The following is a 24516-nucleotide window of genomic DNA, read 5'->3' as shown; positions in this document are numbered from 1 at the left end:
CACCGTGATGACCTCCGCAGCCCCTTGGGGTGACCCTGGACAGGGGGGGTCACCCCCAGGTCCAGTTGGGGCCCCCCCCCGAGCGCCGAGCTGGGGGGTGTTTGTACTTCGGGGGGTACAGCTTCTCTGAGCACACCACGCTCGAGGTGCTCGAGGAGTGGGGTTTTTGGGATTTGGGGGATTTTGGGGGAGTTTTTGGGGTGTTGGGAGTGAGGTCTGGGGGTGCTGGAATTCGCAGCCCCTAAAAACAGGGGGGTTGGGGTCCTCGCAGGGAGTGGGGAGGGGGTTTGGGGAGGTTTAGAGCCCCTGTTGGGGGTGCTGGAGGGGTGGGAACCCATTTTTGGGGGTCGGGAGGGGGATTTAGGGTCGGGGGAAAGGCGTTTGGGGCACTTAGGACCAAATTTTAGGGGTGCTGGAGTGGTGCGACCCCATTTTTGGGCAGTGGGAAGGGGATTTGGGGCCACGGGAAGGGGTGCCAGTGGTGGTCCCCATTTCACCGCCATGCCCGTAGCCACCCATTGCTGCCCCATCACCGGGATTTGGGGGGCGGGGGGGGGGGGGGCGAACAGGGGGTCCCCATGTCACTTCCCGGGCCCCCCGTGCCCTGCACAGCTGCTGCTGCCCCCCCAGTTTCCCCCCTCCCCGTGACCCCATAACCTTCCCGGGATGGGTTTACGGCATCATCCAACATCGGCAGGGGCAGCACTTCCCGCTCGGCGCCTGCGCCCGCCGGAGCCTCCGCCGGCCTGGGCACGGCCCAAATTGGGGGTCCCTCGCTGCCGGGCTATCACCAGAGCCCCCCCCCAAACCTGCCCGAGCTCGCACCCCAAGGGCCGCACAACAATGGGCTGAACGCATCCGGCGTCTGCCAGCGCTGGGAGCGGCCGGCTGCGGAAACAAAGAGACACCCCGCCCCCCCCCCCAAAAAAAAAAAAGCCCCTCCGCGTGGTGCTGGGGAGGGGTCACCGAGCCCCCCACGGCCGGTGAGGGACCCCCCGGTTTGCCCCGAGGAGCTGCACAGCCGCTGGCCCCGGTTTGAGGAGCGACAGCGCCGGTAGCAGCAGGTGGGGGGGGCAGGGAGCGGATTTGGGGTTTCTTTTGGGGAGGGGGTGCCGGCAGCCCGGGAAGGGAGGTGGGGGGGGGGGGGGTGAGGCCGTGCGGGGTTTGGGGATCCCCGACTCCTTCGCTGTGCCCAGCCTGGCTCAGCCCCCCAAGCCCCGAGCGGCCCCGGGGGGGGGGGTCTGTCCCCTTCTGTCCCCTCGTGTCCCCTTCTGTCCCCTCGTGTCCCCTCGTGCCCCGCCCCGTGTCCCTTTGCCCCGCTCCGTCCCGCCACGGCGGGCAAAGGACGGTGCCCACGGGCTGCCCACCTTTGCCCGGGCCGGGTGGTGCCGCGGCTCCCGGTGAGTGTTGAGGACCCGGGGAGGGGTGGGGCACCCCCAGATCCTGCTGCTGTTCCCCTCTGTGCCCCCCACAGCCCCTGGTGCCCACCCTGCGTGCCCCGCTTAAACCCCCTGCCCAGCCGGGCTCGGGGGTGAACCCCCCCCCCCCCGATGGGGGCCCATCAAAGGGAGGAAGGGACCCCCCCCATCTGTTTCCCTGCTGCTTTCGGGGGACCCCCGGGTGGGAGGGGCACCGGCACTGCCCTGACCCCTCTGTGCCACCCCAGGGATGAGTCTGGGGGTATCCTGGGGGGTCCCTGTGGAGGTGGGCACTGCCCTGACCCCTCTGTGCCACCCCAGGGATGAGTCTGGGGGTACCCTGGGGGGTCCCTGTGGAGGTGGGCCCTGCCCTGACCCCCCTGTGCCACCCCAGGGATGAGTCTGGGGGTATCCTGGGGGGTCCCTGTGGAGGTGGGCCCTGCCCTGACCCCCCTGTGCCACCCCAGGGATGAGTCTGGGGGTACCCTGGGGGGTCCCTGTGGAGGTGGGCCCTGCCCTGACCCCTCTGTGCCACCCCAGGGATGAGTCTGGGGGTATCCTGGGGGGTCCCTGTGGAGGTGGGCCCTGCCCTGACCCCCCTGTGCCACCCCAGGGATGAGTCTGGGGGTACCCTGGGGGGTCCCTGTGGAGGTGGGCCCTGCCCTGACCCCCCTGTACCACCCCAAGGATGGCATCAGTTTTACCCCGGGCATCCCCACCCATGGCACCTCCCTGACCGCCCCTTATCCCACCCCACAGGTGCCCCCATGGCGTCGTTCCGCATCCGGCAGTACCGGGAGCAGGACTACGAGGCGGTGCGGGCACTGTTCGCCCGTGGCATCCTGGAGCACGCCCCGGCCGGCTTCCGGCACGTGCTGCGCTCGGCGCGGGTACGGCTGGCACTGCTGGCCGTGTTCGTGGCCGCGCGGGCGGCCGCCGGCTCCTGGGTGCTGGGGCTGGGCGCCGTGGCCCTGGCGCTGGTGCTGCTCTGGGTGCTGGTGCGCTCGCTCAGCGCCGAGTACGTGCGCGAGGCGCTGGGCACCGACCTGTGCGACGTGCCCGGCGCTTACCTGCGCCCGCCCGACTGCTGCTTCTGGGTGGCCGAGGCGGGCGGCGCCGTGGTGGGCATGGTGGCGGCGGTGCCCGCGGGCCGCGGCGAGCTGGAGCTGAAGAGGATGTCGGTGAGCCGGGAGCACCGGGGCCGCGGGCTGGCGCGGGCGCTGTGCCAGGAGGTGCTGGGCTTCGCCCGCGCCCGCGGTTACGGCGCCGTGGTGCTCGGCACCTCCATGGTGCAGGTGGCGGCGCAGCGGCTCTACGAGGGGCAGGGCTTCCGCAGGGTGGGCATGTCCTACCCCTCGCTGCTGGGCACCATGCTGAACTTCCAGATCTTCCACTACCGCCGCGACCTGGGCGATGGCACCAAGTAAGGGCCCGAGGGGCGCCGGGGGCCCGGCACGGGTGGCACTGCCACGGCGCCACGGGACAGCGCGGCACCCCGAACCTGGCACACGAGGCAGTGCCGTGGCACCCCAGCTCCAGCCCCAGCGCAGCAGCACGGCCGTGGCACCGTGAGGCCGGGACATGAGGCGCTGCCGTGGCACCCGAACCCTGGCGCGCGAGGCACTGCTATGGCACCCCAAACCCGGCCCCAGGACACGAGGCCTCACCCCAGCGCTCCGACCCCAATCCTGGCACAGCAGCACCGGCACGGCACCACGATCCCGGGACACGGAGCGCCGCCGCGGCACCCCAACCTGGCACGTGTGGCGCTGCCGGGGCACCCCGACCGCAGCACGTGTGGCAGCGCCTTGGCACCCGAACTCCGGGACTCCGGCACAGCACTCCAGCCCTGGCACGCGAAGCACCACCATGGCAGCCCCGATCCCCAGCCCGGCGCAGGAGCCAGCGCCGCGGCCCTTCCCGGATTTCCAGCAGCGGGAAATAAAGAGAGACCTGTGGGAACGCTGTGTGTGACAAGGGACGTCTTGGGGGACGGGGGACACCCCATGGGGGTAAAGGACAGCTTGGGGGACACTCTGGGGGACAAGGGGTGCCTTTGGGGACAGCGAGTACCTTGGGAAAGAAGGGATACCTTGAGGGACATCTTGGTGGAACAGGGGACGTCCTGGGGGCACCTTTGGGGATAAGGGGGCACCTTGAGGGAGCTGGGGACACGCTGGGGGACAACGGAGATCTTGGGGGAGAGGGGAAACCTTTGGGGACAGGCGACATTTGGGGGGGACAGCGCCCGTGCCCTCAGCCAAGATGGCGGCGGTTCCTCTTTCTCTCTGCCCTCACCCAAGATGGCGGCGGTTCCCCTTTCCCTCTGCCCTCACCCAAGATGGCGGCGGTTCCCCTTTCCCCCTGCCCTCACCCAAGATGGCGGCGGTTCCCCTTTCCCCCTGCCCTCACCCAAGATGGCGGCGGTTCCCGTTTCCCGCTGCCCTCACCCAAGATGGCGGCGGTTCCCCGTTCCCGCTGCCCTCACCCAAGATGGCGGCGGTTCCCCTTTCTCGCTGCCCTCACCCAAGATGGCGGCGGTTCCTCTTTCTCTCTGCCCTCACCCAAGATGGCGGCGGTGCCCCTTTCCCGCTGCCCTCACCCAAGATGGCGGCGGTTCCCCTTTCCCCCTGCCCTCACCCAAGATGGCGGCGGTTCCCGTTTCCCGCTGCCCTCACCCAAGATGGCGGCGGTTCCCCGTTCCCGCTGCCCTCACCCAAGATGGCGGCGGTTCCCCTTTCCCCCTGCCCTCACCCAAGATGGCGGCGGTTCCTCTTTCTCTCTGCCCTCACCCAAGATGGCGGCGGTTCCCCTTTCTCTCTGCCCTCACCCAAGATGGCGGCGGTGCCCCTTTCCCGCTGCCCTCACCCAAGATGGCGGCGGTTCCCCTTTCCCGCTGCCCTCACCCAAGATGGCGGCGGTTCCCCTTTCTCGCTGCCCTCACCCAAGATGGCGGCGGTTCCCCTTTCTCTCTGCCCTCACCCAAGATGGCGGCGGTTCCCCGTTCACCCGCCCGTGCCCTTACCCAAGATGGCGGCGGCCAGCCTGGCGTCACGGCGTGACGTGAGGGGCGTGGCGCGGCTGAGGGAAGCGCCGGGACCCCCCGGTCGCAATCCCGCTCCCGGTCCCGATCCCGGTCCCGGTTCCCCCTCACCCCGCCCCGGCCGCGCCATGGATTGTTACACGGCCAACTGGAACCCGCTGGGCGAAGAGACCTTCTACCGGTGAGGGGCGGCGGGGGCGGAACCGGCCCGAGGCTGCTCGGGGGTCCCGGGGCTCTCCGGGAGAGGGGTCCCGGGTGTGTTTGGGGGTCTCGGGGCTGGGAGAGGGGTCCCGGGAGTGCTCGGGGGGATGCCAGGGCTGGGAATGGGATCCCGGGGGTGGTCGGGGGGCGTTCTGGGGCTGGTTCGGGGGTTCTGGGGGGATCGGGAGTCCTGGGGTGGTTGGGGGGGTCCCGGGGGTTTCCGGGGGGGTCTTGAGGCTGCTTGGAGGAGTCTCGTGGTGCCCGTGGATCTTGGGAATGGCTGGGAAGGAGGTCCCGGGGGTGGTTGAGGGGTCCCAGGGCTGTCGTGAGGCGTCCTGGGATGGTCTTGGGGTTGGCTGGGAGGGGTCTCGTGGTGCCCATGGATTTTGGGGTTGGCTGGGAGGGGTCTCGTGGTGCCCATGGATTTTGGGGTTGGCTGGAGGGGGTCCTGCGGTGGCCCCGGGCTGCTGGCACAGTCTGAGGGGTTCCCGGGATGTCTGTGGATCTCGGGGCTCCTGGGGTCTATCAGGGGGGTCCCAGGGCTGGCTGGGGGTGGGCACCATCCGTGGCCCGCCATCCCTGCGCCTGCCACTTGTCCGTCCGTCCGTCCATCCCTCCATCCATCCATCCATCCATCCATCCCTCCATCCATCCCTCCCTCCATCCATCCCTCCATCCATCCATCCATCCCTCCATCCCTCCATCCATCCCTCCATCCATCCCTCCATCCATCCATCCATCCATCCATCCATCCATCCATCCATCCATCCATCCATCCATCCATCCCTCCCTCCCTCCATCCATCCATCCATCCATCCATCCATCCATCCATCCATCCATCCCTCCCTCCCTCCATCCATCCATCCATCCATCCCTCCCTCCATCCATCCATCCCTCCATCCATCCATCCCTCCATCCCTCCCTCCCTCCATCCGTGTCCCGGCAGGAAGCTGGAGCTGTACTCCATGGAATGGGGGCTGCGGGAGGACCTGCGGGACTGCGTGGTGGCAGCGGCCCCATACGGGGGTCCCATAGGTGGGTGCAGCCCCTCTGAGCCCCCCGAGCCGGGGCGGTGCCGGTGATGGCTCAGGGAACGTTCGTTCCCCAGCTCTGCTGAGGAATTCCCGGCGGGAGAAGACCCCCAGCGCCCGCCCGCTCCTGGAGATCTACTCGGCCTCGGGGCTGCTCCTGGCCAGTGTCCCGGTGAGGCGGGAGGGGACGAACACCCCCGCGTTTGTGGGGGACAGGGATGTGGGATCAAAGGGGAGAGGGAGCTGCCGAGGGATGGGAGAGGAGGATGGGATGGGGTTTGGAGCCCCAGGAACGTCCTCCCTTCTCCTGCCTGGGGCTGGGGCGGACACGGGGCAGTGGAGGGACCGGGAGAGGTGCCATGGCTGCAGGGACCTGGAGTAGAGCCAGGGCAGGTGAGGTGTTGGACCTCTGGATGAGGTGTTGGACCTTGGGATGAGGTGTTGGACCTCTGGATGAGGTGTCGGACCTTGGGATGAAGTGTTGGACCTTGGGATGAGGTGTCAGACCTTGGGATGATGGGTCAGGCCTTGGGATGAGGTGTTGGACATTGGAATGAGGTGTTGGACCTTGGGATGTGGTGTTGGACCTCGGGATGAGGTGTTGGACCTTGGGATAAGATGTCAAGCCTTGGGATGAGGTGTTGGACATTTGGATGATGTGTCAGACCTTGGGATGAGGCGCTGGACCTTGGGATGAGGTGTTGGACCTTGGGATGAGGTGTTGAACCTCTGGATGAGGTGTTGGACCTTGGAATGAGGTGTTGGACCTTGGGATGAGGTGTTGGACCTTGGAATGAGGTGTTGGAGCTCTGGATGAGGTGTCAGACCTTGGGATGATGGGTCAGGCCTTGGGATGATGGGTCAGGCCTTGGGATGAGGTGTTGGACCTTGGAATGAGGTGTTGGGCCTTGGGATGAGGTGTTGGACCTTGGAATGTGGTGTTGGACTTCTGGATGAGATGTTGGACCTTGGGATGTGGTGTTGGACCTTGGGATAAGATGTCAAGCCTTGGGATGAGGTGTTGGACATTTGGATGAGGTGTTGGACCGTGGGATACGGTGTCAGACCTTGGGATGAGGTGTTGGACCTTGGAATGAGGTGTTGGACTTCTGGATGAGACGTTGGACCTTGGGATGTGGTGTCGGACCTTGGGATAAGATGTCAAGCCTTGGGATGAGGTGTTGGACATTTGGATGAGGTGTCAGACCTTGGGATGATGGGTCAGGCCTTGGGATGAGGTGTTGGACCTTGGGATATGGTGTTGGACCTCTGGATGAGGTGTTGAACCTCTGGATGAGGTGTTGGACCTCTGGATGAGGTGTTGGACCTTGGGATGAGGTGTTGGACCTTGGGATGTGGTGTTGGACCTTGGGATGAGGTGTTGGACCGTGGGATGAGGTGTTGAACCTCTGGATGAGGTGTTGGACCTTGGAATGAGGTGTTGAACCTCTGGATGAGGTGTTGGACCTTGGAATGAGGTGTTGGACCTTGGGATGAGGTGTTGGACCTTGGAATGAGGTGTTGGAGCTCTGGATGAGGTGTCAGACCTTGGGATGATGGGTCAGGCCTTGGGATGAGGTGTTGGAGCTTGGAATGAGGTGTTGGACCTTGGAATGTGGTGTTGGACTTCTGGATGAGATGTTGGACCTTGGGATGTGGTGTCGGACCTTGGGATAAGATTTCAAGCCTTGGGATGAGGTGTTGGACATTTGAATGAGGTGTTGGACCGTGGGATACGGTGTCAGACCTTGGGATGAGGTGTCGGACCTTGGGATGAGGTGTCGGACCTTGGGATGAAGTGTTGGACCTCTAGATGAGGTGTCAGACCTTGGGATGATGAGTCAGGCCTTGGGATGAGGCGTTGGACCTTGGAATGAGGTGTTGGACCTCGGGATGAGGTGTTGGACCTTGGGATGTGGTGTCGGACCTTGGGATAAGATGTCAAGCCTTGGGATGAGGTGTTGGACATTTGGATGAGGTGTCAGACCTTGGGATGATGGGTCAGGCCTTGGGATGAGGTGTCGAACCTTGGGATGAGGTGTTGGACATTTGGATGAGGTGTCAGACCTTGGGATGATGAGTCAGGCCTTGGGATGAGGTGTTGGACCTCTGGATGAGGTGTTGGACCTTGGGATGAGGTGTTGGACCTTGGAATGAGGTGTTGGACCTTGGGATGTGGTGTCAGACCTTGGGATGAGGTGTTGGACCTTGGAATGTGGTGTTGGACCTTGGGATGTGGTGTCAGACCTTGGGATGAGGTGTTGGACCTCCAAGTGAGGTGTCCAACCTCTGGACAAGGTGTCCAACCTCTGGACAAGCTGTCAGACCTCAACCACGCCCGCTGACCCCACGGGAGGGACATCCCTGGCTCGGGGCTGTCCGGAGCACCCCGGAGCCGACCCTTTCCCGTGCCATTCCCAGTGGAAGAGCGGCCACCTGGTGCACCTGGGCTGGACGGCGGGGGAGGACCTGCTGTGCATCCAGGAGGACGGGACCGTGCTGGTCTACAACCTGTTCTGCGAGTTCAAGCGGCACTTCAGCATGGGAAACGTGAGGGAACGGGCGCCGGGACGGGGCAGCGACCTCACAGCCCGTCCCATTCCACCCCCGTCCCATTCCACCCCCGTCCCATTCCACCCCCGTCCCATTCCACCCCCGTCCCATTCCACCCCCATCCCATTCCACCCCCGTCCCATTCCACCTCTGCCCCATTCCACCCCGTCCCATTCCACCCCATCCCATTCCACCCCGTCCCATTCCACCCCGTCCCATTCCACCCCCGCCCCATTCCACCCCCGTCCCATTCCACCCCGTCCCATTCCACCCCGTCCCATTCCACCCCCGTCCCATTCCACCCCTGCCCCATTCCACCCCTGCCGTGGGCAGGGACCCCGCCCAGTATCCCAGGGACCCCTCCCACCATCCCTGGGGCACTTCCCACCATCCCAGGGACACTTCCCACCATCCCAGGGTCACTCCCACCATCCCAGGGACACTCCCACCATCCCTGTGACACCTCCCACCATCCCAAGGACACCTCCCACCATCCCAAGGACACCTCCCACCATCCCAGGGACACTCCCACCATCCCTGGGACATTTCCACCATCCCAGGGACACTCCCACCATCCCAGGGACACTCCCACCATCCCAGGGACACCTCCCACCATCCCAGGGTGCTCCAAGCCTCAATGCCCAGCCCGGCCTTGGGCACTCGCAGGGATCCAGAGGCAGCCGCAGCTTCTCAGGGAATTCCAGCCCAGCCAGGAATCCCTTCCCGCTTTCCCACCCCGGATCTGCTCTGTTCCGTTTCCCCCTCGCTCTGCCTCTTGGCAGATGTCCCGGGCGGGCTTTGGGGGATGCGGAATCGACCCCTTGGGGCACCGCGGGGAGCCCGGGGCTGGCCCATCCCTCGGGAACGAGCTGGGATCCATCCCGGAGGGCAGAGCATTGCCCTCCTCGCTGCGTGCCTGAGCCGAGCCCCAGTGTCCCCAGTATCCCCAGTATCCCCGTGTCCCCAGTGTCCCCAGTGTTCCAGTGTCCCAGTGTCCCCAGTGCCCCCAGTGTCCCAGTGCCCCCAGTGTCCCCAGTGTCCCCAGTATCCCCAGTGTCCCAGTGTCCCAGTGCCCCCAGTGTCCCAGTGTTCCAGTGCCCCCAGTGTCCCCAATGTCCCCAGTGCCCCCAGTGTCCCCAATGTCCCCAGTATCCCCAGTATCCCCAGTATCCCCAGTGTCCCCAGTATCCCCAGTGTCCCCAGTGCCCCCAGTGTCCCCAGTATCCCCAGTATCCCCAGTATCCCCAGTATCCCCAGTGTCCCAGTGTCCCAGTGTCCCCATGCCCGCAGTGTCCCCAGTGCCCCAGTGTCCCCAGTATCCCCAGTATCCCCAGTATCCCCAGTGTCCCACTGTCCCCAGTATCCCCAGTGCCCCCAGTGTCCCAGTGCCCCCAGTGTCCCAGTGTTCCAGTGCCCCCAGTGTCCCCAGTGCCCCCAGTGTCCCAGTGCCCCCAGTGTCCCAGTGTTCCAGTGCCCCCAGTGTCCCCAATGTCCCCAGTGTCCCCAATGTCCCCAGTGCCCCCAGTGTCCCCAATGTCCCCAGTATCCCCAGTGTCCCAGTATCCCCAGTGTCCCCAGTATCCCCAGTGTCCCCAGTGTCCCAGTGTCCCCAGTGTCCCAGTGTCCCCAGTATCCCCAGTATCCCCAGTGCCCCAGTGTCCCCAGGGTCCCCAGTGTCCCCAGTGTCCCACTGTCCCCGTGTCCCACTGCCCCCAGTATCCCCAGTGCCCCCAGTGTCCCCAGTGTCCCCAGTATCCCCAGTATCCCCACTATCCCCAGTATCCCAGTATCCCCAGTATCCCAGGTTCCCCAGGTTCCCCAGGTTCCCCACTATCCCCACTATCCCCACTATCCCCACTATCCCCAGTATCCCCACTATCCCCACTATCCCACTATCCCCACTATCCCCACTATCCCCAGTATCCCAGTATCCCCAGTATCCCCAGTATCCCACTATCCCCAGTGTCCCCAGTATCTCCAGTGTCCCCAGTATCCCCACTATCCCCACTATCCCCACTATCCCACTATCCCCACTATCCCCAGTATCCCAGTATCCCCAGTATCCCCACTATCCCCACTATCCCCACTATCCCACTATCCCCACTATCCCCAGTATCCCCAGTATCCCCAGTTTCCCCAGGTTCCCCAGTGTCCCCAGTGTCCCCAGTATCCCCAGCATCCCCAGCATCCCCAGTATCCCCACTATCCCCAGTATCCCCACTATCCCCACTATCCCCAGTATCCCCAGTGTCCCCACTATCCCCAGTATCCCAGTATCCCCAGTATCCCCAGTATCCCCAGTATCCCAGTATCCCCACTATCCCCACTATCCCCACTATCCCCAGTATCCCCAGTATCCCCACTATCCCCAGTGCCCCCAGTATCCCCACTATCCCCAGTATCCCCACTATCCCCAGTGCCCCCAGTATCCCCAGTATCCCCAGTATCCCCACTATCCCCACTATCCCCAGTGTCCCCAGTGCCCCCAGTATCCCCACTATCCCCAGTATCCCCACTATCCCCAGTGCCCCCAGTATCCCCACTATCCCCACTATCCCCAGTATCCCCACTATCCCCAGTGCCCCCAGTATCCCCAGTATCCCCAGTATCCCCAGTATCCCCAGTATCCCCAGCATCCCCAGCATCCCCAGTATCCCCAGTATCCCCACTATCCCCACTATCCCCAGTATCCCCAGTATCCCACTATCCCCACTATCCCCACTATCCCCAGTGTCCCCAGTGTCCCCAGTATCCCCAGTATCCCCAGTATCCCCAGTATCCCCACTATCCCCAGTATCCCCAGTATCCCCACTATCCCCACTATCCCCAGTATCCCCACTATCCCCAGTGCCCCCAGTATCCCCAGTATCCCCAGTATCCCCAGCATCCCCAGCATCCCCAGTATCCCTAGTATTCCCACTATCCCCAGTATCCCCAGGTTCCCCAGGTTCCCCAGTATCCCCAGTATCCCCACTATCCCCAGTATCCCCACTATCCCCAGTGCCCCCAGTATCCCCAGTATCCCCAGTGCCCCCAGTATCCCCAGTATCCCACTATCCCCACTATCCCCAGTATCCCCACTATCCCCAGTATCCCCACTATCCCCAGTGCCCCCAGTATCCCCAGTATCCCCAGTATTCCCAGTATCCCCAGTATCCCCAGGTTCCCCAGTATCCCCAGTGTCCCCAGTATCCCAGTATCCCCAGTATCCCCAGTATTCCCACTATCCCCAGTATCCCAGTATCCCCACTATCCCCACTATCCCCACTATCCCCACTATCCCCACTATCCCCAGTGTCCCCAGTGTCCCCAGTATCCCCAGTATCCCCAGTATCCCCACTATCCCCAGTGCCCCCAGTATCCCCAGTATCCCCAGTATCCCCAGTATCCCTACTATCCCCAGTGCCCCCAGTATCCCCAGTATCCCCAGTATCCCCAGTATCCCCAGTGCCCCCAGTATCCCCAGTATTCCCACTATCCCCAGTATCCCAGTATCCCCACTATCCCCACTATCCCCACTATCCCCACTATCCCCAGTGTCCCCAGTATCCCCAGTATCCCCAGTATCCCAGTATCCCCACTATCCCCAGTATCCACAGTATCCCCACTATCCCCAGTATCCCCAGCATCCACAGTATCCCCACTATCCCCACTATCCCCAGTGCACCCACTATCCCCAGTATCCCCAGTATCCCCAGTATCCCCAGTATCCCCAGTATCCCCAGTATCCCAGTATCCCCACTATCCCCAGTATCCACAGTATCCCCAGTGTCCCCACTATCCCCACTATCCCCAGTGCCCCCAGTATCCCCACTATCCCCAGTGCCCCCAGTATCCCCACTATCCCCAGTATCCCCACTATCCCCAGTATCCCAGTATCCCCACTATCCCCAGTATCCCCAGTATCCCCAGTATCCCCAGTATCCCCAGTATCCCGCCGCAGGAGGTGCTGCAGAACCACGTGCTGGAGGCGCAGGTTTTCCACACGGAGTTCGGGACGGGCGTGGCCATCCTGACGGGAGCGCTGCGCTTCTCCCTGGCCACCAACATCGACGACCTCAAGCTGCGCCGCCTGCCCGAGGTTCCCGGTGGGTGTCCCCCTGTCCATCCCCGTGTCCCCCTGTCCATCCCTGTGTCCCTCTGTCCATCCCTCTGTCCATCCCCGTCCCCGTGTCCCCCTGTCCATCCCTGTCCCCTCTGTCCATCCCCGTGTCCCTCTGTCCATCTCCATGTCCCTCTGTCCATCCCTGTGTCCCCCTGTCCATCCGTGTCCCCTCTGTCCATCTCCATGTCCCTCTGTCCATCCCTGTCCCTGTGTCCCTCTGTGCATTCCCCTGTCCATTCCCATGTCCCCCTGTCCATCCCCGTGTCCCTCTGTCCATCCCCGTGTCCCTCTGTCCATCCCTATCCCCTCTATCCATCCCTGTGTCCCCCTGTCCATCCCTGTCCCTGTGTCCCTCTGTCCATCCCCATATCCCCCTCTGTCCATCCCTGTCCCCTCTGTCCATCCCCATGTCCCTCTGTCCATCGCTCTCTCCATCCCTGTGTCCCTCTGTCCATCCCCCTGTCCATCCCTGTCCCCATGTCCCTCTGTCCATCCCCGTGTCCCTCTGTCCATCCCTGTCCCCTCCGCCCATCCCTGTCGCCATGTCCCTCTGTCCATCCCCTCTGTCCATCCCTGTCCCCTCTGTCCATCCCCGTGTCCCTCTGTCCATCCCCCTGTTCCCTCTGTCCATCCCCATGTCCATCTGTCCATCCCCCTGTCCATCCCTCTGTCCATCCCCATGTCCGTCTGTCCATCCCCCTGTACATCCCCTCTGTCCATCCCTGTCCCCTCTGCCCATCCCTGTCCCCGTGTCCCTCTGTCCATCCCTGTGTCCCACCTGTGTTCCCTGTGTCCCTCTGTGCATTCCCCTGTCCATCCCCATGTCCCTCTGTCCATCCCCGTGTCCCTCTGTCCATCCCTGTCCCAATGTCCCCTCTGTCCATCCCCTCTGTCCATCCCTGTCCCCTCTTCCCATCCCTGTCCCTGTGTCCCTCTGTCCATCTGTGTCCCCGTGTCCCCCTGTCCATCCCCATGTCCCCTCTGTCCATCCCTGTCCCCTCTGTCCATCCCCTCTGTCCATCCCTGTCCCCTCTGTCCATCCCCGTGTCCCTCTGTCCATCCCCTCTGTCCATCCCCTCTGTCCATCCCCATGTCCCTCTGTCCATCCCTGTCCCCGTGTCCCTCTGTCCATCCCTGTCCCCCTGTCCATCCCTGTGTCCCTCTGTCCATCCCCGTGTCCCCCTGTCCATCCCTGTCCCCTCTGTCCATCCCCATGTCCCTCTGTCCATCCCCTCTGTCCATCCCTTCTGTCCATCCCCTCTGTCCATCCCCATGTCCCTCTGTCCATCCCCTCTGTCCATCCCTGTCCCTCTGTCCATCCCCGTGTCCCTCTGTCCATCCCTGTGTCCCTCTGTCCATCCCTGTCCCCTCTGTCCATCCCTGTCCCTCTGTCCATCCCTGTCCCTCTGTCCATCCCCTCTGCCCATCCCTGTGTCCCTCTGTCCATCCCTGTCCCAATGTCCCCTCTGTCCATCCCCGTGTCCGTCTGTCCATCCCCGTGTCCCTCTGTCCATCCCCGTCCCCGTGTCCCCCTGTCCATCCCTGTCCCCCTGTCCATCCCCGTCCCCGTGTCCCCCTGTCCATCCCCGTGTCCGTGTCCCTCTGTCCATCCCCATGTCCCTCTGTCCATCCCCTCTGTCCCGGTGTCCGTCTGTCCATCCCCGTGTCCGTGCGTGTGCCCAGGGCCGTGGCTGTGTCCCCGCAGGGCTGCAGCAGCCCCCGCCGTGCTGGGCCGTGCTGGCCCAGGACAGGGTGACCGTGGTGCTCCTGGCCGTGGGACAGGAGCTCTTCCTGCTGGACAGCACCTCCTGCTCCGTGCTGGTGAGCCAATGATGGGATGGCGCCGCGCGCCCGGGGCCCCACTGTCCCCAACGTCCCTTGGGATGCTCCCAGCTCCTTCCCTTGTCCCATGGGATGCTCCCAGTTCCTTCCCTGTCCCATAGGATGCTCCCAGCTCCTTCCCTTGTCCCATAGGATGCTCCCAGGTCCTTTCCCTTGTCCCATGGGATGCTCCCAGGTCCTTTCCCTGTCCCCTGGGATGCTCCCAGCTCCTTTCCTGTCCCATGAGATGCTCCCAGGTCCTTTCCCCATCCCATGGGATGCTCCCAGCTCCTTTCCCCATCCCATAGGATCCTCCCAGGTCCTTTCCCCATCCCATGAGATGCTCCCAGGTCCGTTCCTGTCCCATAGGATCCTCCCAGGTCCTTTCCCTGTCCCATGAGATGCTCCCAGGTCCTTTCCCCATCCCCTGGGATGCTCCCAGGTCCTTTCCCTGTCCCCTGGGATGCTCCCAGGTCCTTCCCTTGTCCCATAGGATGCTCCCAGGTCCTTTCCCCATCCTGTAGGATGCTCCCAGGTCCTTTCCCCATCCCATGGGATGCTCCCAGCTCCTTTCCCCATCCCATAGGATCCTCCCAGGTCCTTCCCTTGTCCCCTGGGATGCTCCCAGCTCCTTTCCTGTCCCATAGGATGCTCCCAGGTCCTTTCCCTGTCCCCTGAGATGCTCCCAGGTCCTTTCCTGTCCCATAGGATGCTCCCAGGTCCTTTCCCATCCCATGGGATGCTCCCAGGTCCTTCCCTTGTCCCATGGGATCCTCCCAGGTCCTTCCCTTGTCCCATGAGATGCTCCCAGGTCCTTTCCCCGTCCCACAGGCTCCTCCCACGTCCTTTCCCCATCCCATGGGATGCTCCCAGGTCCTTTCCCCATCCCCTGGGATGCTCCCAGGTCCTTTCCCCGTCCCACAGGCTCCTCCCACGTCCTTTCCCCATCCCATAGGATGCTCCCAGGTCCTTCCCCTCTCCCATGGGATGCTCCCAGCCCCCCTCCCCCCGCTCTCCCCCAGCCCCTCCCAAGCACCGGCGTGGAAAGCGGGGCAGGGCGGGAAGGGGCTCCCCCTGCTCTGGCCCTGCCGCTCCGGGGTCACTCTGGGGGTGCCCTCGGTGTCCCCCCGTGACCCCCGTGTCCCACCCAGAGCCCCCCCGGGCTGAGCCCCTCGGCGGGGCCGTTCCTGCACATGGCCGTGTCCTTCACCCACCGGCACCTCGCCCTCTTCTGCGACTCCGGCACCGTCTGGATGGGGATGGCCTCGCTCAAGGTGAGCTCACCCGGCCTGGGAGGGGTCCCTGAGAGGTTCTGGGGGGTCCCCGAGGAGGGGGGGGGGGGGTCAGGCCACCCCATATCCTGGCAGAACCCCAGAGCTGGTGCCGCTGCCTTCCCTGTGCCCCAAATCCAGCTGTTGGCCGTTCGCAGCCCCAGATTGAGGAGTGTTGCCCACCTTGCTCGGAGCCCTGCTTCCTTCCAGAGCGGGATTTGGGATCTGGGGGACCTTCTGGTGGCACAGTGCCCACCCCACATTCCCAGTGCCCACCCCACATTCCCAGTGCCCGTCCCTGACCCCTCTGCTCTCCCACAGGAAAAGTTCTGCGAGTTCAGCACCGGCATCCGATCCCCGCCCAGGCAGATGGTTTGGTGAGCGCTGGCAGTGCCCACCTGGCACCCCCAGCCTTCCTTGGGCTCCCCTCGGCTCTGCGGGACCCTCTGGGGCCGCAGGGATCTGGGGTTAATGGGATTGGGGTCTCCCTGGCTCTGTGGGACCCTCTGGTGTCCCTGTTCCAGGTTTGGGGTCACGGGGATCTGGGGTTAATGGGATTGGGGTCCCCTTGGGATCTGTGGGACCCTCTGGGGCCACAGGGATCTGGGGTTAATGGGGTTGGGGTCCCCTTGGGATCTGTGGGACCCTCTGGGGTCACAGGGATCTGGGGTTAATGGGATTGGGATCCCCCGGGATCTGTGGGACCCTCTGGTGTCCCTGTTCCAGGTTTGGGGTCACAGGGATCTGAGGTTAATGGGATTGGGGTCCTCTTGGGATCTGTGGGACCCTCTGGGGTCTCAGGGATCTGGGGTTAATGGGATTGGGGTCCCCTTGCCTCTGTGGGACCCCCTGGGGCCACAGGGATCTGGGGTTAATGGGATTGGGGTCCTCTTGGGATCTGTGGGACCCCCTGGGGCCACAGGGATCTGGGGTTAATGGGATTGGGGTCTCCCCGGCTCTGTGGGATCCTCTGGGGCCACAGGGATCTAGGGTTAATGGGATTGGGGTCTCCCTGGATCTGTGGGACCCTCTGGGGCCACAGGGATCTGGGGTTAATGGGATTGGGGTCCTCTTGGGATCTGTGGGACCCTCTGGTGTCCCTGTTCCAGGTTTGGGGTCACAGGGATCGGGGGTTAATGGGGTTGGGGTCCCCTTGGGATCTGTGGGACCCCCTGGGGCCACAGGGATCTGGGGTTAATGGGATTGGGGTCCCCTTGTGATCTGTGGGACCCTCTGGGGTCACAGGGATCTGGGGTTAATGGGATTGGGGTCCCCTTGTGATCTGTGGGACCCTCTGGGGTCACAGGGATCTGGGGTTAATGGGATTGGGATCCCCTGGGATCTGTGGGACCCTCTGGTGTCCCTGTTCCAGGTTTGGGGTCACAGGGATCTGAGGTTAATGGGATTGGGGTCCCCTTGGGATCTGTGGGACCCTCTGGGGTCACAGGGATCTGGGGTTAATGGGATTGGGGTCCTCTTGGGATCTGTGGGACCCTCTGGTGTCCCTGTTCCAGGTTTGGGGTCACAGGGATCTGGGGTTAATGGGGTTGGGGTCCCCTTGGGATCTGTGGGACCCTCTGGGGCCACAGGGATCTGGGGTTAATGGGATTGGGGTCTCCCCGGCTCTGTGGGATCCTCTGGGGCCACAGGGATCTGGGGTTAATGGGGTTGGGGTCCCCTTGTGATCTGTGGGACCCTCTGGTGTCCCTGCTCCATGTTTGGGGTCCCAGGGGACTGGGATTCACAGGATTGGGGTCCTCTTGGGATCTGTGGGACTCTAAAGTCCCTGCTTCAGGTTTGGGGTCCCAGGGATCTGGGGTTAACGGGATTGGGGTTCCCTTGGGATCTGTGGGACCCTCTGCTGTCTCTTCCCCAGGTGTGGGGTCCCAGGGACCCGGGTTAATGGGGTTGGGGTCCCATTGGGATCTGTGGGACCCTCTGGTGTCCCTGCTTCATGTTTGGGGTCCCAGGGGACTGGGATTCACAGGATTGGGGTCCTCTTGGGCTCTGTGGGACTCTAAAGTCCCTGCTTCAGGTGTGGGGTCCCAGGGTCTGGGGTTAATGGGGTTGGGGTCCCCATTGGGATCTGTGGGACCCTCTGGTGTCCCTGCTCCAGGTGTGGGGTCCCAGGGACTGGGGTTAATGGGGTTGGGGTCCCATTGGGATCTGTGGGACCCTCTGCTGTCCCTGCTTCATGTTTGGGGTCCCAGGGGACTGGGATTCCCAGCATTGGGGTCCTCTTGGGATCTGTGGGACTCTAAAGTCCCTGCTTCAGGTTTGGGGTCCCAGGGATCTGGGGTTAACGAGATTGGGGTTCCCTTGGGATCTGTGGGACCCTCTGGTGTCCCTGCTCCAGGTGTGGGGTCCCAGGGTCCAGGGTTAATGGGGTTGGGGTCCCATTGGGATCTGTGGGACCCTCTGGTGTCCCTTCCCCAGGTGTGGGGTCCCAGGGTCCAGGGTTAATGGGATTGGGGTCCCCTTGGGATCTGTGGGACCCTCTGGTGTCCCTTCCCCAGGTGTGGAGTCCCAGGGACTGGGATTCACAAGATTGGGATCCCCTTGGTATCTTTGGGACCCTCTGGTGTCCCTTCCCCAGGTGTGGGGTCACAGGGTCCGGGGTTAATGGGGTTGGGGTCCCCTTGGGATCTGTGGGACCCTCTGGTGTCCCTGCTCCAGGTGTGGGGTCCCAGGGTCCGGGGTTAATGGGGTTGGGGTCCCCTTGGGATCTGTGGGACCCTCTGGTGTCCCTTCCCCAGGTGTGGGGTCCCAGGGACCTGGGTTAACGGGATTGGGGTTCCCTTGGGATCTGTGGGACCCTCTGGTGTCCCTGCTCCAGGTGTGGGGTCCCAGGGTCCGGGGTTAACGGGATTGGGGTCCCGCAGGTGCACGCGGCCCCGCAGCCGGCAGCGAGCCGTGGTGCTGGCCTGGGAGCGGCAGCTGATGGTGGTGGGCAATTCCTCGGAGTGCATCCGGTATCCTTTGGGAAGAGGGGACATCCTGGGCCCTCCACGTGCTGCTGCCACCTCCTCTGGCACCGGCACTGCGGGGTGCCCTCGGTGTCCTGTCCCCTGAGTGCTCCTTCCCTGTCCCCTGGGTGCTCCTTCCCTGTCCCCTGGGATGCTCCTTCCCTGTCCCCTGGGTGCTCCCAGCTCCTTCCCTGTCCCCTGGGTGCTCCTTCCCTGTCCCCTGGGTGCTCCCAGCTCCTTCCCTGTCCCCTGGGTGCTCCTTCCCTGTCCCCTGGGTGCTCCTTCCCTGTCCCCTGGGATGCTCCTTCCCTGTCCCTTGGGGTGCTCCCAGCTCCTTCCCTGTCCCCTGGGTGCTCCTTCCCTGTCCCCTGGGCTGCTCCTTCCCTGTCCCCTGGGTGCTCCCAGGTCCTTCCCTGTCCCCTGGGCTGCTCCCAGCTCCTTCCCTGTCCCCTGGGTGCTCCTTCCCTGTCCCCTGGGATGCTCCCAGCTCCTTCCCTGTCCCCTGGGGTGCTCCTTCCCTGTCCCCTGGGTGCTCCTTCCCTGTCCCCTGGGATGCTCCTTCCCTGTCCCCTGGGGTGCTCCCAGGCCCTTCCCTGTCCCCTGGGTGCTCCTTCCCTGTCCCCTGGGGTGCTCCCAGCTCCTTCCCTGTCCCCTGGGGTGCTCCCAGGTCCATCCCCTGTCCTGTGGGATGCTCCCAGGTCCTTTCCAATCCCCTGAGATGTTCCCAGGTCCTTTCCCCATCCCATGGGATGCTCCCAGGTCCTTTCCTGTCCCCTGGGATGCTCCCAACTCCTACTCTGGCTCCCAGGTCCTTTTCCCGTCCCCAGGGGTGCTCCCAGGTCCCTTCCCCATCCCACGGCCTTCCCTTCCCTTTTCCCTTTTCCCTTTTCCCTTTTCCCTTTTCCCTTTTCCCTTTTCCCTTTTCCCTTTTCCCTTTTCCCTTTTCCCTTTTCCCTTTTCCCTTTTCCCTTCTCCCTTCCCCCTTCCCCCTTCCCCCTTTTCCCTTCTCCCTTCCCCCTTCCCCCTTTTCCCTTCCCCCTTTTCCCTTCCCCCTTTTCCCTTCCCCCTTTTCCCTTCCCCCTTCCCCCTTCCCCCTTTTCCCTTCCCCCTTCCCCCTTTTCCCTTCCCCCTTCCCCCTTTTCCCTCCCCCCTTCCCCCTTCCCCCTTCCCCCTTCCCCCTTCTCCCTTCCCCCTTCTCCCTTCTCCCTTCTCCCTTCTCCCTTTTCCCTTCCCCCTTTTCCCTTCCCCCTTCCCCCTTCCCCCTTCCCCCTTCTCCCTTCCCCCTTCCCCCTTCTCCCTTCCCCCTTTTCCCTTCCCCCTTCCCCCTTCTCCCTTCTCCCTTCTCCCTTCTCCCTTCTCCCTTTTCCCTTCCCCCTTTTCCCTTCCCCCTTTTCCCTTCCCCCTTCTCCCTTCCCCCTTTTCCCTTCCCCCTTTTCCCTCCTCCCTTCCCTCCGTGGTGTCCCTGGAACCCTTAGCAGGAGCACAGCTTTGTCCTGGATGAGGATTCCCACCTGGTGCCCGAGCTGGACGGGGTCCGGATCCTGTCCCGCACCTCCCACGAGTTCCTGCACGAGATCCCAGGTGAGTTTTCCCTGCCCTCCTGGGCACCTGGGATAAGGAAAGCTGGCCCAGGAATTCCCAGAGAAGCTCTGGATGCTCCATCCCTGGAAGGCTCCGAGGGCAGGTTGGATGGGGCTTGGAGAAAGTTGGGATAGTGGGAGGTGTCCCTGGTGGGGCTGGGTGGGATTCCAGGTCCCTTCCCACCCAAACCAGTCCGGGATTCTGGAGCCAGGCTGGGAATGCTGGGAAAGTTCACTTGGAGAAGGGAGAACTCCAGGGAATCCTCAGAGTCCCTAAAGGGGCTCCAGGAGAGCTGCAGAGGGATTTGGGATAAGGGATTTGGGATAAGGGATTTGGGACAGGAGGCAGGGAATGGCTTCCCAGTGGGAAAGGGGAGCTTGGGGTGGGATTTGGGAATGGAATTGCTGGGAATGGAATTGCCAGAGCAGCTGGGGCTGCCCCTGGATCCCTGGGAATGTCCAAGGCCAGGTTGGACACTGGGGCTTGGATCCAGCTGGGATAGAGGGAGGTGTCCCTGCCACAGATGGAGTGGGATGGGATTCCAGGTCCTTTCCCACCCAAAGCATTCCAGGATTGTGGAGCCCCTCTGGATCAGGCTGGGAGAGCTGGGAATGCTCCCCTGGAGAAGGGAAGGAGCCAGGGAGAGCTGGGAGCCCCTTGCAGGGCCTAAAGGGGCTCCAGGAGAGCTGCAGAGGGACTGGGGCCAAGGGCTGGAGGGCCAGGAGGCAGGGAATGGCTTCCCAGTGGGAAAGGGGAGCTTGGGCTGGGATGTTGGGAAGGAATTGCTGGCTGGGAGGGTGGGGAGGGGCTGGGCTGGAATTGCCAGAGCAGCTGGGGCTGCCCCTGGATCCCTGGCAGTGCCCAAGGTTGGGCACTGGGGCTTGGATCCAGCTGGGAATTGGGAAAAGTGTTGGGCTTGGAATGGGACGGGATTTAAGATCCCACCCAACCCATTCCACGATGCCACTACTGGAGGATGCTGCCAGCTCATGGAAGTGGCACCAGGTGCCAGCTGTGAGCTGGAGCAGCCCCTCAGCCGTGCCCTCTCCCAATCCCTGCAGAAGCCAGCCAGGAGATTTTCCGGATCGCCTCCATGGCTCCGGGCGCTCTGCTCCTCGAGGCGCAGAAGGAATACGAGGTACATCCGTCCGTTCCCCCTTCCCAGATACCCCCCGGGGTGGCATCCCGAGGGCTCCCTGTGCCACGGGGTGCCCCGTTCCCGTTTTCCCTGCAGAAGGAGAGCCAGAAGGCCGACGAGTACCTGCGGGAAATCCGGGAGCAGCAGCTGCTTCCCGAGGCCGTGGGCCAGTGCATCGAGGCCGCGGGCTACGAGCACGAGCCCGACACCCAGAAATCCCTGCTGAGGGTGAGCCGGGAGCGGCAGCTGCAGGAGGAGGAGGAGGAGGAGGAGGAGGAGGAGGAGGAAGGGGAGGAAGGGGGTTGGAGCTGAAGGGTTTTCCCGAAGGATTTTCCTGAGGGATTTTCCCCTGATCCCGCAGGCAGCTTCCCGCGAGCACCAGGCGGCTGCCAGGCCAGCACCACGGCTCGCTGCAGCTGGGGGACCCCAACCCCATTAACCCCGGTCCCTGGGACCCCACACCTGGAGCAGGGACACCAGAGGGTCCCACAGATCCCAAGGGGATCCCAATCCTGGGAATCCCAGTCCCTGGGACCCCACACCTGGAACAGGGACACCAGAGGGTCCCACAGATCCCAAGGGGATCCCAATCTTGTGAATCCCAGTCCCTGTGACCCCAAACACGGAACAGGGACTTTAGAGAGTCCCACAGATCCCAAGGGGATCCCAATCCTGTGAATCCCAGTCCCTGGGACCCCACACCTGGAGCAGGGACACCACAGATCCCAAGGGGTCCCCAATCGCATTAACCCCAATCCCTGTGACCCCACACCTGGAACAGGGACACCAGAGGGTCCCACAGATCCCAAGGGGATCCCAATCCTGTGAATCCCAGTCCCCTGTGACCCCAAACCTGGAACAGGGACTTCAGAGGGTCCCACAGAGCCGAGGGGACCCCAATCCCATTAACCCCAATCCCTGTGACCTCACACCTGGAGCAGGGACACCAGAGGGTCCCACAGATCCCAAGGGGATCCCAATGCTGTGAATCCCAGTCTGCTGGGACCCCTCACTCAGAGCAGGGACACCAGAGGGTCCCACAGAGCCGAGGGGACCCCAATCCCATTAACCCCAGACCCTGTGACCCCACATCTGGAGCAGGGACACCAGAGGGTCCCACAGAGCCAAAGGCACTCTCATCCCATTAACCCCGGTCCCTGTGACCCCAAATCTGGAGCAGGGGCACCAGAGGGTCCCGCAGATCACAAGGGGATCCCAATCTTGTGAATCCCAGTCCCTGGGACCCCAAACCTGGAGCAGGGACACCAGAGGGTCCCACAGAGCCAAGGGGACCCCAATCCCGTTAACCCCAGATCCCTGTGACCCCACACCTGGGGAAGGGACACCAGAGGGTCCCACAGATCCCAAGGGGATCCCAATCTTGTGAATCCCAGTCCCTGGGACCCCAAACATGGAACAGGGACTTTAGAGAGTCCCACAGATCCCAAGAGGACCCCAATGCTGTGAATCCCAGTCCCTGTGACCCCACACCTGGAGCAGGGACACCAGAGGGTCCCACAGAGCCAAAGGCACTCTCATCCCATTAACCCTGGTGCCTGGAACCCCAAATCTGGCGCAGGGACACCAGAGGGTCCCACAGATCCCAAGGGGATCCCAATGCTGTGAATCCCAGTCCCTGTGACCCCAAACCTGGAACAGGGACACCAGAGAGTCCCACAGAGCCAAAGGCACTCTCATCCCATTAACCCCAATCCCTGTGACCCCAAATCTGGCGCAGGGACACCAGAGAGTCCCGCTCATCCCAAAAGAGCAGCGGGGTGGCCAAGGGGATCCCAATCCTGGGAATCCCAGTCCCTGGGACTCCACACCCAAAGCAGGGACTTCAGAGAGTCCCACAAAGCCAAGGGGACCCCAATCCCATTAACCCCGGCTCCCCATGACCTGATTCTCCCCCGATCCCACAGGCAGCTTCCTTCGGGAAGTGCTTCCTGGATAAATTCCCCCCGGACGGGTTCGTGCGCATGTGCCAGGACCTGCGGGTCCTCAACGCCGTCCGGGACTACCAGATCGGGATCCCGCTCACCTTCACCCAGTATCCTACTGGGACATCCCGCTGGGAGCGGGCTGGGAGCGGGCTGGGGTGGCTCGGGGTGGCTGTGATCCCAAATGGGCCTTGACCGTCCCTACAGATACAAGCAGCTCACCATCGAGGTGCTGCTGGACAGGTGAGGGGCCGAGCCTTCCCACGGCTCCCAGCCCAGATCCTGCGTCCCTCATTCGCCATCCCGAAATCCTCATCCCGAAATCCTCATCCCGAAATCCTCATCCTGAAATCCTCATCCCGAAATCCTCATCCCAAAATCCTCATCCCGAAATCCCCATCCCAAAATCCTCATCCCAAAATCCTCATCCTGAAATCCTCATACCGAAATCCTCATCCGAAATCCTCATCCCGAAATCCTCATACCGAAATCCTCATCCAAAATCCCCATCCCGAAATCCTCATTCCGAAATCCCCATCCCGAAATCCTCATCCCAAAATCCTCATATCAAAATCCTCATCCCGAAATCCTCATCCAAATCCTCATCCTCATTCTCCATCCCAAAATCCCCATCCCGAAATCCTCATCCCAAAATCCTCATCCTCATTCTCCATCCCGAAATCCCCATCCCGAAATCCTCATCCCAAAATCCTCATCCCACATTTCCCATCCCAAAATCCTCATCCCACAGTCCCCATCCCGAAATCCTCATCCCACATTTCCCATCCCAAATTCCCCTCCCAAAATCCTTATCCCACAGTCCCCATCCCGAAATTTGCATCCCAAAATCCCCATCCCAAAATCCTCATCCCACAGTCTCCATCCCAAAATCCTCATCCCGAAATCCTCATCCTGAAATCCTCATCCCGAAATCCTCATCCCAAAATCCTCATCCCACAGTCTCCATCCCAAAATCCTCATCCCACAGTCCCCATCCCACATTCCTCATCCCAAAATCCTCATCCCACATTTCCCATCCCAAAATCCTTATACCAAAATCCCCATCCCAAAATCCCCATCCCAAAATCCTCATCCCACAGTCTCCATCCTGAAATCCTCATCCCAAAATCCTCATCCCAAAATCCTCATCCCACAGTCCCCATCCCAAAATCCTTATACCAAAATCCCCATCCCAAAATCCCCATCCCAAAATCCTCATCCCACAGTCTCCATCCTAAAATCCTCATCCCAAAATCCTCATCCCACAGTCCCCATCCCAAAATCCCCATCCCAAAATCCTCATCCTGAAATCCTCATCCCAAAATCCTCATCCCACAGTCTCCATCCCAAAATCCTCATCCCGAAATCCTCATCCTGAAATCCTCATCCAAAATCCTCATCCCACAGTCCCCATCCCAAATTCCCCATCCCAAAATCCCCATCCC

General features: G+C 62.8%; 2 protein-coding genes across 3 annotated transcripts in view; both read left to right on the top strand.

The window, feature by feature from the left end:
* The first annotated feature begins 680 nt into the window (after nucleotides 1-680).
* On the top strand, nucleotides 681-3380 carry NAT8 (N-acetyltransferase 8 (putative)). Of its 2 annotated transcripts, none has more exons than XM_069014822.1 (2): nucleotides 681-1064; nucleotides 2178-3380. In XM_069014822.1, the coding sequence occupies exon 2, from the start codon at nucleotides 2186-2188 to the stop codon at nucleotides 2843-2845; it is 660 nt and encodes a 219-aa protein (XP_068870923.1). In that variant the 5' UTR covers nucleotides 681-1064; nucleotides 2178-2185; the 3' UTR covers nucleotides 2846-3380. The 2 variants fall into 2 exon arrangements, with proteins under 2 accessions (XP_068870923.1, XP_068870924.1); XM_069014823.1 differs by lacking the exon at nucleotides 681-1064 and adding an exon at nucleotides 1321-1400.
* A 1119-nt stretch (nucleotides 3381-4499) lies between these two features.
* VPS16 (VPS16 core subunit of CORVET and HOPS complexes) overlaps nucleotides 4500-24516 on the top strand; it is a 49145-nt gene continuing 29128 nt past the window's right edge. Inside the window, exons 1-14 of the mRNA XM_069014821.1 lie at nucleotides 4500-4642; nucleotides 5609-5697; nucleotides 5771-5865; nucleotides 8115-8243; nucleotides 12190-12334; nucleotides 14057-14172; nucleotides 15324-15446; nucleotides 15765-15820; nucleotides 18326-18415; nucleotides 19896-19990; nucleotides 21052-21128; nucleotides 21225-21356; nucleotides 23054-23181; nucleotides 23279-23314. Of these exons, the coding sequence (XP_068870922.1) occupies nucleotides 4590-4642; nucleotides 5609-5697; nucleotides 5771-5865; nucleotides 8115-8243; nucleotides 12190-12334; nucleotides 14057-14172; nucleotides 15324-15446; nucleotides 15765-15820; nucleotides 18326-18415; nucleotides 19896-19990; nucleotides 21052-21128; nucleotides 21225-21356; nucleotides 23054-23181; nucleotides 23279-23314 (1364 nt within the window). The 5' untranslated portion in view covers nucleotides 4500-4589. The remainder of the gene's footprint in view (nucleotides 4643-5608; nucleotides 5698-5770; nucleotides 5866-8114; nucleotides 8244-12189; nucleotides 12335-14056; nucleotides 14173-15323; nucleotides 15447-15764; nucleotides 15821-18325; nucleotides 18416-19895; nucleotides 19991-21051; nucleotides 21129-21224; nucleotides 21357-23053; nucleotides 23182-23278; nucleotides 23315-24516) is intronic.

Source organism: Aphelocoma coerulescens, chromosome 4 (assembly GCF_041296385.1).
Source record: "Aphelocoma coerulescens isolate FSJ_1873_10779 chromosome 4, UR_Acoe_1.0, whole genome shotgun sequence".
NCBI classification, from domain to species: domain Eukaryota; kingdom Metazoa; phylum Chordata; class Aves; order Passeriformes; family Corvidae; genus Aphelocoma; species Aphelocoma coerulescens.
The sequence above is the reverse complement of the archived record's forward strand: the minus strand, read 5'-3'. Positions and strand labels throughout refer to the sequence as shown.